This window comes from Macrobrachium rosenbergii, chromosome 55 (genome assembly GCF_040412425.1).
Source record: "Macrobrachium rosenbergii isolate ZJJX-2024 chromosome 55, ASM4041242v1, whole genome shotgun sequence".
NCBI lineage: Eukaryota > Metazoa > Arthropoda > Malacostraca > Decapoda > Palaemonidae > Macrobrachium > Macrobrachium rosenbergii.
Genome location: NC_089795.1, coordinates 75,956,005 through 75,968,251, shown reverse-complemented (window position 1 = coordinate 75,968,251; position 12,247 = coordinate 75,956,005). Strand labels below are relative to the sequence as shown.

At 36.6% G+C, this 12,247-nt stretch overlaps 3 protein-coding genes across 3 annotated transcripts; all 3 read left to right on the top strand.

The window, feature by feature from the left end:
* The first annotated feature begins 4,227 nt into the window (after positions 1-4,227).
* On the top strand, positions 4,228-7,917 carry LOC136835840 (uncharacterized). The gene is made up of 4 exons (XM_067099689.1): positions 4,228-4,763; positions 4,890-5,991; positions 6,308-7,309; positions 7,420-7,917. Exons 1-4 carry the CDS (start codon positions 4,228-4,230, stop codon positions 7,915-7,917), a joined length of 3,138 nt encoding a protein of 1,045 aa, XP_066955790.1.
* A 104-nt stretch (positions 7,918-8,021) lies between these two features.
* Positions 8,022-8,489, top strand: LOC136835839 (uncharacterized). The gene has a single exon (XM_067099688.1). It carries the CDS (start codon positions 8,022-8,024, stop codon positions 8,487-8,489), a length of 468 nt encoding a protein of 155 aa, XP_066955789.1.
* A 122-nt stretch (positions 8,490-8,611) lies between these two features.
* LOC136835838 (uncharacterized) lies at positions 8,612-9,928 on the top strand. The gene has a single exon (XM_067099687.1). It carries the CDS (start codon positions 8,612-8,614, stop codon positions 9,926-9,928), a length of 1,317 nt encoding a protein of 438 aa, XP_066955788.1.
* Positions 9,929-12,247: the final 2,319 nt, after the last annotated feature.

Sequence of the window (12,247 nt, the reverse complement as noted above, 5' to 3'; positions counted from 1 at the left end):
AAGACTTGCTTCCAGCTAGTCAACTATTTTCTCCAACTAAAACCAACATTGGCATTTAAAGAATGACTCACATCCGCCCTGCAAAAAAATACAAAAAAAAAAAAAAAAAAAAATTAAGTGAATGGAACAACCGTTTTCCTCCAAGTAAAAAAAAAGTCTTGTGAAAAATACCCGAGGCTATGACATTTCTAAACCCCTTAGATAACATATTCTGCGAATTTCAATGTGTGTGTGTAAGTGTGTATTTACATATTCATTCGTTGATAAATAGCACTTTTGGAAACAGCATAGCACCCAACAAAATAAATCTACATTAGCAGGCTGGCCAAGTATAAATTTAAGCCAGGCCTTTTCCGACTGCAAAGTTTGTTGCAAATGCCTTAGCGTTCTTCTTGCTACGCTTCTCTTTTCTGAATATCCAAGGCCATGTGTAGCTGAGAAAGTAAGTTTTTATTTTTTTTTCCTAAATGCAAAACGTATGCTTTACTTGAGAAAGTTACTAGTTTACTGACATGACGATATTTAGCAAAATCGTGATTACGATGTCCCGAAGGAACTGAAACTAGTTGTAAATATATTTTTAGCTAGCCTTACATATTTAAAAATTCCACTTCTATCGTAATCATTTTTCATAAAACGACCCAAAAATAGTTCCTCATTATCGTAATTATCATATAATGCACACCCAACATTTAAAGTCACACTGAAAGTTTATTTCATTATCATATCATATCTTATCTAAAGGGAAAGACATTGACGACTGGAATGACAGTTATCGACGGGCGAAGGTGGATGCTCTTTAATCCCACCTGTGACATCCCAGATCAGAATAAAACTCCGTAACTCAATAGTTTTTCCACCACTACAAGTTGCTGACGGCAGCAAGCTAAATTTACTCGTATGAGACAAACTTGGCACACGTGAGTTACCGCACATACACACACACACAAACGCACACACACACATACAAACCTGCAACCACACTCTTGCCAATACGCACAAATTGACTTATCAGACAGATGGATGAGTCAGTCACGGATTATCACTCGCCTCTCTCTCTCTCTCTCTCTCTCTCTCTCTCTCTCTCTCTCTCTCTCTCTCTCTGTTAGCTCATATACCTTCTAATAAGGACATATGAATAGGAGACTCTGGAATAAAATCGTTCGCGAGTTATGAAAAAAAAAAATATAGGTAAAGAAGGACTCAAACCCTTCTGTTCTGCAACTAGCAGTGAAATAACTATGATACATATTAATTACTTTCTCTCTCTCTCTCTCTCTCTCTCTCTCTCTCTCTCTCTGTTTATAAAGTCTGAGTAATCCCACATGCGCGTATGCAGGTGCATATAAATATTTATATGCAACTCAACGCATACTTTCTCTTAGGCGGTTATTTACATAAATGCACACACATATAAATATGCAAGAGGTTACAGCCTTTTTGGAAAAATCCGGAATACCGCATTCTGCACAGTTTTATAAGTTTTATATTCAAGTTTGATCAAGCAACCGACACTTGTGTTCATAATCTTTACCTCTCATCTTCAGCAAAATAAAGATTCCCGAATATTTTCCGGCTTAAGAATTTGAATTTAAATGTTGCCTCGACATAGGTTAGTTTACTTGAGCCACCTTTTCATAGTACGGGAATACCCAAAACGGCTGACTCACTTGAACTGGTCACAATGGTTCTCAACCCCCTATCAAAAATTGTCTGCCTTAAAAGGTGCATCCCAAATAAAATGCAAGAAAATACTAACACAAACACAAAAGCCTGCGGAAAGAAAGCCCAGCGTGACCTCTCAGCAGTGCGTTACCGATGCCCACTGCGTTTTGTGTGGTCCTAGAGCCAGTAAGAGCCTGCCAATCTGTGGTCAAAATTCCCCCCACCCCCAACTCTGAAAGTCCCCCATGATTGAGACCCACTGAACTAGTGGGACAACACGTCCTTTTTGTTGTTGAAGGGTAACTACTTGCCCAGCTCTTATAGAAAGGTAGGAAGGTTTCAGATAAAATGATGTTTTGACGGAATTAGCAAGAAAGACATTTGCCACTCTAAGGGTGAGCTGGCCTTGTGAATGAAGTTAAATAAAAATAAAGCACTGTATTCTTAATTATAATAAAATGGGAATTTCATTATACTCACTTTGACAAGTTCAGGAACTTTTCTTGGAGTACTGAATTGCGACAAAGTTCAGAGTACCAGTCTCGAAATCATAAAAAGATTAAAGAATAAGAATCATTAAAAAATTAAAATAGGTTGCTATTATACCCAAATGGCTACTATAATCCATCTTGACTTGATAAAAAACTAGATCTGATTATTCAAAGAAGTGATGCAGAATAAGTAAAAACTGCTGTATACAGGTATATATATATATATATATATATATATATATATATATATATATATATAGAGAGAGAGAGAGAGAGAGAGAGAGAGAGAGAGAGAGAGAGAGAGAGAGAGAGAGAGAGAGAGATGCATATATATATATATATATATATATATATATATATATATATATATATATATATATATATATATATATAAAACTTCCGTATGACGAAAAATCAAAAGCTACGGAACTCCTCAGGTCTAATAATCCACTATTTTCCATTATCCCAAATCCATCGGGAGTTCTCTCATTAACGTATACTTAAATAAAAAAAGGAGCAGACGCCGGAGTTTACAAGATGTCATGCAGCAACTGTAATGAGATTTATGTGGGGGAGACAGGTAGACCCGTCTCGCAAAGATTAACAGAGCACAAAAGATCAGTACAATATGCTTCAGAGTTCGGGGATTTTCGTACATGTTAGGGATGAAGGCCATACCATAAACTGGAGTGGGGCCAAGCCGGTTTTCAAAAGTAGCTGTCCGTACAAAAGCAAGATGCTGGAATCTGCTATCATCAATCAAACCAACAAAGTGAACCTGTCAGGAGGACACAGGAAATCAGATGTCACCGACGAGTTAATCCTCAGGCCTCTTCTCAAGCAGGTGTTCCAGAGAACACGCCCACCAGACTCGACGCAGACGGGAGTGAACGAGGCCCAAAACACCAGGGAATAACCTATTTTCCATCCATCCCCGGTCAATGGTCATCTGCTTACCACCAGCGTCGTACTGCCACACCTACATATGCCTTGTATATATATACTCCTGTCAAACATCACCAGTCCATATTTTACCAGTGAACAGGCACACAGAATAAATTGTCTGAAATATATGGTTGCAACGAATAAATAGTGTTTTATCGGCCTTTTATCTGCATATATATTAATACACATACACACACGTGTGTGTGTGTGTATAATGTATAAATATACACATATCTCTCTCTCTCTCTCTCTCTCTCTCTCTCTTCTCTCTCTCTCTCTCTCTATATATATATATATATATATATATATATATATATATATATATATATATATATATATATATATGTATGTATATATATATATATATACACACATATATATATACATATCTATACATATATACAGTATATATGTGTGTGTGTGAGTATGTATAATGTATAAGTATATACACATATCTCTCTCTCTTTCTCTGTAAATATATATAATATATATATATACTCGTATATTGTTAATGCAGAAATACAAATATATTTAGTCAGTAAAACCATGTCGTTAATTTTAAGTGGTAGTTTAAAATTTGCAGAAGTGTAAACAAACTACGTAATCTTGTCTCAGTTCTTAAGATCCTAAAGTTTCTTTTGGTAGTCTAAGCAAGGTCTTCAAGGAGTACAGTTGTATATATATCGTGATTTAAAGGATATTATTGGGCACACAGATGTAAGTTTTGACCAACTCTTATATATATTTGCTCTGTCTTATCATTCATTAAGGTGTTAAAGACTTAAATTTGTTTATTTTAAGACATTCAATATTTGTTTATTCCATAATTATAGTAAATAGATATAATCAAAGGAAGTTTAATGTGGTAATGCAATTGTCCAATTATAAAGGTGTATTTAACTTTGTGAGATGTATCAAGGTATATTATGTCACTGTTATTTACTGAATAATATGCATTATTATTTGACAATGTATTTTAAGAAGTGCAATAATTCCTTTCAGGAATGAACCTACTTCTACTACTACTGTTACTACCACTACCACTACTGTTAAAGGAATAAAGGGGAAGTCGAGTTTCTGAGTTTGTGTTGTCCATTACAATAGTTCATTCATCTCTGACATTAACATGAATACGGACCAGGATGACAAGGAGAAGTTACGCACCCTCAAGAACAACCAGACTGCGGCTCTCTCTGCCCTCACGAAGAAACTGAATGAAGTCAGCCGGTGTATGGAGAAGCCTGACAACCTCCATTTAGTAAAGACAGGTATGGAAGAGTTTGAGGATAGATTTAACAAGTACAAGGACTGCCACAGTGATTACCTCTCTCAATTACCTGTCAGTGAACACCAGCCAGAAATCAAAAGGTTTGAAGATAAAGAATTATCGGTCATAGGATTCAGAAACCAGGCGTATCAATGGATAACTACAATAGAGGCGAGTTTACAAGATTCAATAGACGGATCTTCAATACGGAGCAAGTCACACATATCCAGGAGGTCAGTTAGAAGCACAGCATCAAGTGTGAAATCTGCTCACTTAAAAGAGAAGGCAAAGTTGGCTGGTTTGCTTGCACAGAGGACATTGCTTGAGAAACGGGCAAAAATAGCCCAACAACAGGCAGAATTACAAGCCGAGGAAGACTTGCTAAAAGTTGGATGGTGAAATTGAAGCTGCAAGAGCAAGGAAAAGGTGTTCCAAGAGGAAATTATTTCATCAGTGGACAAAGTTTTGGATCCTGAAACACCAGTATTTGTTCCTATTCACAATGTGCATCATGAACCCAGCGTCACAGTGCCTTCATTACCCATGACACCCGCCCCAGAGTCATTCTGTCGAAGTCAGCAACAGTTAGCAGCGGCTATGATTCTGCCTCATGCTGAGGTGACCAAGTTTTGTGGTGATCTTCTTGAATATGCATCATTTATGCTGGCATTTAATGACCGCATCGTGCCGCACACCACATCGGACTCCAACAGGCTGTACTTCTTAAATCAGCATTTAGAAGGAAAGCCTAAGTCACTCATAGCTGGGTGCATGTTTATGGATGCTTCTGAGGGATACATTGAAGCAAAAAGGCTTCTGGATAAAGTGTATGGAGATCCATACAAGGTTTCCATGGCATACATAGACAAGTTGAGCAAGTGGCCACAAGTGAGAGGTGATAGCAGCGAATCACTGCATGAATATGCTTTGTATCTTGTGAAGTGTAATCATACCATGCAGTCATTGTCAAATATGCAGGTTTTAAATGACTCTCCAAACCTTCAGAGGGTGATTTCAAAGCTGCCCGTGTATATTCAAAATAAGTGGTTGGATCATGTGATAAAGCTCAGGAAGCAAGGTGTTTGTGTGTGTTTCACTACATTAGTGGAATTTGTTCAGAATGCAGCAGAGGCAGCAATGGATCCTGTATTTAGCAGGGAAGCTTTGGGTAAAGTGTCTCTTTTTACAAAGGCAAAGGCACATCACGGCTCAAGTCAGAACAAGCAAAAATCATTGGCAGTTACAGTGCAACCATCAAATTCTGCAAACCAGTGTACCAGGAAATGCCAACTCTGTAGTGGTCATCATGATATTGAGGACTGCTTTCAATTTCTGCACAAGAGTGTGGATGAAAGACGAAAGTTTGTGAGAGACAATCGTCTTTGTTTCAGTTGTTTTGGCAATAACCATACTTCGAAAAAGTGTTTCAATCGACGGCAGTGCAAGACATGTAATAAAAGGCATCCTACCACTTTGCATATTGAGAACTTTAGGATGTTTGCCAGTAATAATGCAATTACTTCACAAGCTTGTTCACAGTTTGGAAGTAAAGGTCAAGATTGCACTCAAGGTCAAAATTGTGTTCAAGGTCAAGAAGGTACTCAAGGTGAAGGTCGCACTCAGGTCAGGTAATACTCAAGGTCAAGGTAGTGTGAAGTCTTCTGCATGTACAATTTCTGATACAGTATTGCAATCTATTTTGCCTGTGCAATTACATGTAAAGGGTAGTGATAATGTAGTAAAACTTATGCCTTTTATGATACGGGCAGTACAGGTTGTTTCATTAAAGATAATATCAAGGATCAATTAAACTGTAAAGGTATTGAAACAGCTGTCAAGTTGCAAACAATGCATGGGACTGATACAGTCAAAACTTTTATCGTAAATGATCTTGTTGTCACTGATATACATGGTAATAATGATGTTGTATTGCCAAAAGGTATTCACTCAAAGAGATATCCCTGTTAATCATGATCAAATTCCAAGGTATGAAATGTTAAAGGATTGGCCTCATTTATCAAGTGTTATTGATAAGATTCCATTATATCAGCCAGAGCTAGACATAGGAATATTGATAGGTAGTAATTGTCCAACTGCTTTGCAACCTTTAGAGGTTATACCCACTTCAGGTTATGGCCCTTTTGCAGTGAGATATTTGCATGGGTGGACGGTTAATGGGCCTGTACATGTTAAGGTTAGTTCAAATGGGGTTTCATGTCACAGGTTACTTGTATCTAATGTTCAACATGTTACCGACTGTATTACTGTTGAAAGTGTTAGGAAGTTCTTTGAGTTGGATTTTTCAGAAAAGGATCTTGGTTCAGTTCCTGAAGAGCGTGGCTTGTCTTTTGAGGACAGAAGATTTGTGGAAAGGTGCCAGGATACCATTGAATTTAAAGATGGTCATTTCCAGCTACCCATGCCTTTCAGAGATCCCAATGTGAGTCTTCCTAACAATAAGAAGCAGGCAGTCAGCAGAGCGGAGTGGCAAAGGAGAAAGATGAAGAGTAGTGAAGATTACAGACAGCAGTATACAGCATTCATGGATAAGTTGTTTGACAAAGGCTATGCTTACAAGGTCCCAGAAGGTGAGGTCAACAAGTCTCCTGTCTGGTATCTTCCACATCACGCAGTTTTTCATCCCAAGAAAAAGAAAATTAGGGTTGTTTTTGACTGTAGTGCAAAGTTTGGAGGTTTGTCATTAAATGATGTTCTGCTACAGGGTCCTAACCTCACCAACTCATTGACGGGAGTACTCATTAGATTCCGGCAAGAGGTTTATGCATTCATTGGAGATATTGAAGCTATGTTCTTTCAAATAAAGATTCCACCTGAGAATCACGACTATGTTAGATTCCTGTGGTGGCCTAATGGGGACATCAATCGACCTCTTGAAGAATTCGAATGGCTGTTCACATTTTCGGAGCAATCTCCTCACCAAGTATTGCAAATACTGCACTGAAGGCCACGGGAGACAAAGCAGATGAGAAGTATGACTCAACTGTTGGTAATACTAATAGGCATAATTTCTATGTTGACGACTGTTTGAAGTCATGTGCTGATGTTCCTACAGCAGTTAAGTTAGTGAAGGATTTGATATCTGCAACAGGTGAAGGAGGATTTAGGTTAACTCAATTTGTTAGCAATTCAATTGACATCCTTAAAGCTTTGCCTACTGAAGATTGTTCGATTGAAAGTGACAAGTTTGATCTTGACATGGAGAATCTAATGACAAGAGCCTTAGGAATGTTATGGGACCTTAAAGAAGACTCATTCAAGTTTTCAATTGCGCTCAAGGAAAATCCACTCACCAGAAGAGGGTTGTTATCAACTATTTCATCATTATATGATCCCCTTAGGTTACTCTCTCCAATCATCTTACCAGCCAAGAAACTGCTACAAGAATTATGTCAAGTTGAGAGTCTGGACTGGGATGAAAGGATTCCGGATGACCTAGCTGAAAGGTGGCAACATTGGATACAAGGTCTTCATTTACTGGAGCAGCTTTCAATACCAAGGTGCTTTAAACCAAGTGGTTTTGTAATGTAACAAGTTCAAGTCTTGTATTATTCAGTGATGCTAGTACAGTTGGTTATGGTGTTGCAGCATATCTTGTTCTTCATGATGGAAACCAAGTTCAGTCAAGCCTTGTCATGGGAAAATCAAGAGTATCTCCAAAAAGGGTGGTAACTATACCTAGGTTAGAACTTACAGCTGCAACTGTGTCTGTCAAGGTTGCTCAACACATCCTGAAGGAATTGGAGTTTACTGTTGACAGTGTTGTGTACTATACAGATTCAACAACAGTACTTCACTATATTCATAGCAACACAAAAAGGTTCCCTGTTTTTGTGGCCAACAGAGTCAGAGTTATAAGGGACTACTCTCAACCTGAGCAATGGAGATATGTAAGCTCCAATGATAACCCTGCTGATGTAGCATCAAGAGGTATTAGTGTACATCAGTTATTGCAGTATGACGAATGGTTTCATGGTCCATCATTCATTGCATCTGACTGTTTGTTTTCCCAGGGTATGTGTACGCAGATTGTGATGATGGTGAGAGTGAACATGTGTCTGCAGTCACAACTTCTGAAGAATGTCATGGGTTTACAAGATTGATTGAATATTACTCTTCATGGTCGAGGTTACAAAAGGCAGTTTCTATATTTCAACAATTGAAGTCAATCCTTAGAGGTAAAAGGAAAGGTTATGCAACCACTGATGCTGAAAGGGCAATCATAATGTATGTTCAACAGAAGGCGTTTGGTGATGAAGTGAAGGCTTTATCAAGGGAATTGTCAGTTAGCAAGAGTAGCCCTATATATAAGCTTGATCCCTTTCTTGATTCTGAAGATGGCTTATTGAAGGTTGGAGGTAGGATAAGAAAATCTGATATTCCACAGTCTGCCAGACATCCCATACTATTACCAAAGAAGCATCATGTGACTACATTGTTGATACAACACGAGCATGAATTATTAGCTCATTCTGGTAGAAACCATGTTCTTTCAAATCTTCGGCAGAAGTATTGGATAATTAATGCTAATGCAACTGTCAGAAGTGTTTTATTTCATTGTGTTACTTGCAGGAAGTTAAAAGAACCAGCTTTGAGTCAAAAGATGGCTGATCTTCCAGCAGACCGATTGGAACCTTCGCCACCATTCAGTAATGTTGGCATTGACTTCTTTGGACCCTATTACATCAAAGAAGGAAGAAAAGAGTTAAAGAGGTATGGTGTCATATTTACCTGCTTGGTTAGTAGGTCAGTTCATATTGAAACAGCAAACACCTTACAATCTGATTCCTTCATAAATGCTTTGCGAAGATTTGTTTCTCGAAGAGGTCACCCCAAGGTTATCAGATGTGATAATGGAACCAACTTCCATGGGGCTGAGAAAGAACTTAAGGCAGCTCTCGGCGAGATGGAGGAAAAGAAGATTGAGACGTATTTGTTGCATCATCATATTGAATGGAAATTTAATCCACCTGCAGCAAGCCACATGGGTGGTTGTTGGGAGCGCCAAATCAGAACAGTTAGAAAAGTGTTGTCTGCACTGCTGAAGGAATTTGGCGATAGGCTAAACGATGAAAGTCTACGGACTCTGCTTTGTGAGGTCGAGAGTATCATAAATTCAAGACCGTTAACCACGGTAAGTGATAGTGTCGATGACCTTGAGCCACTAACTCCAAACCATTTGTTGATTCCAAAATCTTATGTAGTCCCTCCCCCTGGTTTGTTTCAAAAGGATGATGTTTACATGAGGAGAAGGTGGAGATGTGTTCAATATCTGACCAACCTGTTTTGGTCAAGATTTAGAAAGGAATATTTGAGTACTTTACAGACGAGACAAAAGTGGAATGAACCAAGAAGAAATTTAATTGTTGGTGATGTGGTCTTGGTAAAGAGTGACATTGAACCAAGGAATCGATGGCCAATGGGACGAGTAATAGAAGTACACCCTGATGACAAAGGAACAATCCGCAGTGCCAAGATTAAGACACTTTCTTCAGTTATTGTCCGTCCTATTCAGAAGCTGGTGTTATTAGTTAAAGGCTAGGATTTTCATGAAATGTGACACGATACTATGTTGTGTTCTTCTGGTTATTTGATATGATATACATATATATATACATGAGTTATGAAAGTGTTTAATTTTATTTTAGGTAAATATCTGAATAATGAAGGTATTTTGTATTATACGGGTTTGTATTGTAACTTAAAGGTTATTTATTTTATCTGCATGAGTATGTATGTAATATGATAAACAGGTTTAATCTGTTTATGGGGCTGAGTATGTTAATGCAGAAATACAAATATATTTAGTCGGTAAAACCATGTCGTTAATTTTAAGTGGTAGTTTAAAATTTGCGAAGTGTAAACAAACTACGTAATCTTGTCTCAGTTCTTAAGATCCTAAAGTTTCTTTTGGTAGTCTAAGCAAGGTCTTCAAGGAGTACAGTTGTATATATATCGTGATTTAAAGGATATTATTGGGCACACAGATGTAAGTTTTGACCAACTCTTATATATATTTGCTCTGTCTTATCATTCATTAAGGTGTTAAAGACTTAAATTTGTTTATTTTAAGACATTCAATATTTGTTTATTCCATAATTATAGTAAATAGATATAATCAAAGGAAGTTTAATGTGGTAATGCAATTGTCCAATTATAAAGGTGTATTTAACTTTGTGAGATGTATCAAGGTATATTATGTCACTGTTATTTACTGAATAATATGCATTATTATTTGACAATGTATTTTAAGAAGTGCAATAATTCCTTTCAGGAATGAACCTACTTCTACTACTACTGTTACTACCACTACCACTACTGTTAAAGGAATAAAGGGGAAGTCGAGTTTCTGAGTTTGTGTTGTCCATTACATATATATATATATATATCATATATAGCTGTGAATCTATATCGGTCAAAAAACTAAAAACGATACAAATAACTTCTCTGGCATATGGAGTCATGAATATTCTCTTTCTGGTAATATAATCTTAGCTTGCCTGCACAGCATTTAGCTATCTTTTAATGTCAGGATGTTCAACAGGACTAGTATCTGGCACTCAGGAATGACAGTACTTGACAAAGCTTGAAGTGACACTGCTGTTTATATGAAAATATGTGACGGTAATAGTTAGTGATATAAATATATATATATATATATATATATATATATATATATATATATATATATATATATATATGTATAAAACAAACTTTTAGTATACATATATACATTATATATATAATACTATATATATACTCATATCTTATATACTTACCTATCATCTATCTGTCTATACACTGAAATACACACACACACATATATATGTGTATATATATTTAGATAGATAGATAAATAGAATTTAAATATATATATATATATATATATATATACATATATAACTATACACCTCTAATTCTCAACAAATCATTTCGGGATGAGGTTGCCAGCCTCATGCCCTTCTCCATCTTGGCTGGGACTCACCAGCTGCCTAACCAATTTCTTTATGTCATATAATGACGATGATCATAATGAAGGAAATTATAATGATGGAGACAGTAATAATAATAATAATAATAATAATAATAATAATAATAATAATAATAATAATAATAATAATAACCATAGGTGCCTGGAAAAAAATTATATATATATATATATATATATATATATATATATATATATATATATATATATTCAGTTAAAAATATATATATATATATATATATAGTATTCATTAAAGAAATGCAGGCGCTGATACCCATTTTTTGGAATAAACCTGCTAGCTCAAGGAGCCAAAACTGTTAGTCACTTGACACCGAAACTATCGTAACATGTAATAATATTTGCCCAGCAGAAAAATATGCTGTGAGGCTTATGTGTATAACAACAGAAATGTTTGGACACTTCCGCATGATAACGATCTGGTAACCGGAAAAAAGTCTTTCACATCTCACAACACTGACAAGGGAATCAGATAAATATATAAGGGTGTAGAGGACTTCACGTAGGAAGTAAACAAACCCATTCGCAAATAAAGCAACACACGACCCACAATTTTTTTTTTTATGGAGATAAATGCTTCAGCCCCCAGAGGCCATCCATAAACGTTGTACCCGAACACTCTCTCCTAATCAGCGTTTTTTCAAATCAAATTCCCGTAAACTGCCAAAGAAAAAACAAACATTAACCATCTGAAAGTCATAAAGAAAAACGTAAAATGAAAGAGAAAGATAAACTAATAAAAAGAATAAAAATCGCATATCGTCAAAGAGGAACCGGAACCCTTTCCGTCCTTTTCCTGTGCAAACATCAAAATGGGTTTTAAAGGGGGTTGGTGAGGAGATCTTGGGGTGGGGG

Bases quoted from the DNA above. Each gene is read 5' to 3' on its own strand.
- LOC136835840 (XM_067099689.1), top strand. From the start codon at position 4,228: ATGAATACGGACCAGGATGACAAGGAGAAGTTACGCACCCTCAAGAAC. The intron at 5,992-6,307 runs GTCAGGTAATAC...TATTGCCAAAAG, and splicing joins AAGGTGAAGGTCGCACTCAG to GTATTCACTCAAAGAGATAT. The intron at 7,310-7,419 runs GTATTGCAAATA...GACTGTTTGAAG, and splicing joins CGGAGCAATCTCCTCACCAA to TCATGTGCTGATGTTCCTAC.
- LOC136835839 (XM_067099688.1), top strand. From the start codon at position 8,022: ATGGGAAAATCAAGAGTATCTCCAAAAAGGGTGGTAACTATACCTAGG.
- LOC136835838 (XM_067099687.1), top strand. From the start codon at position 8,612: ATGTATGTTCAACAGAAGGCGTTTGGTGATGAAGTGAAGGCTTTATCA.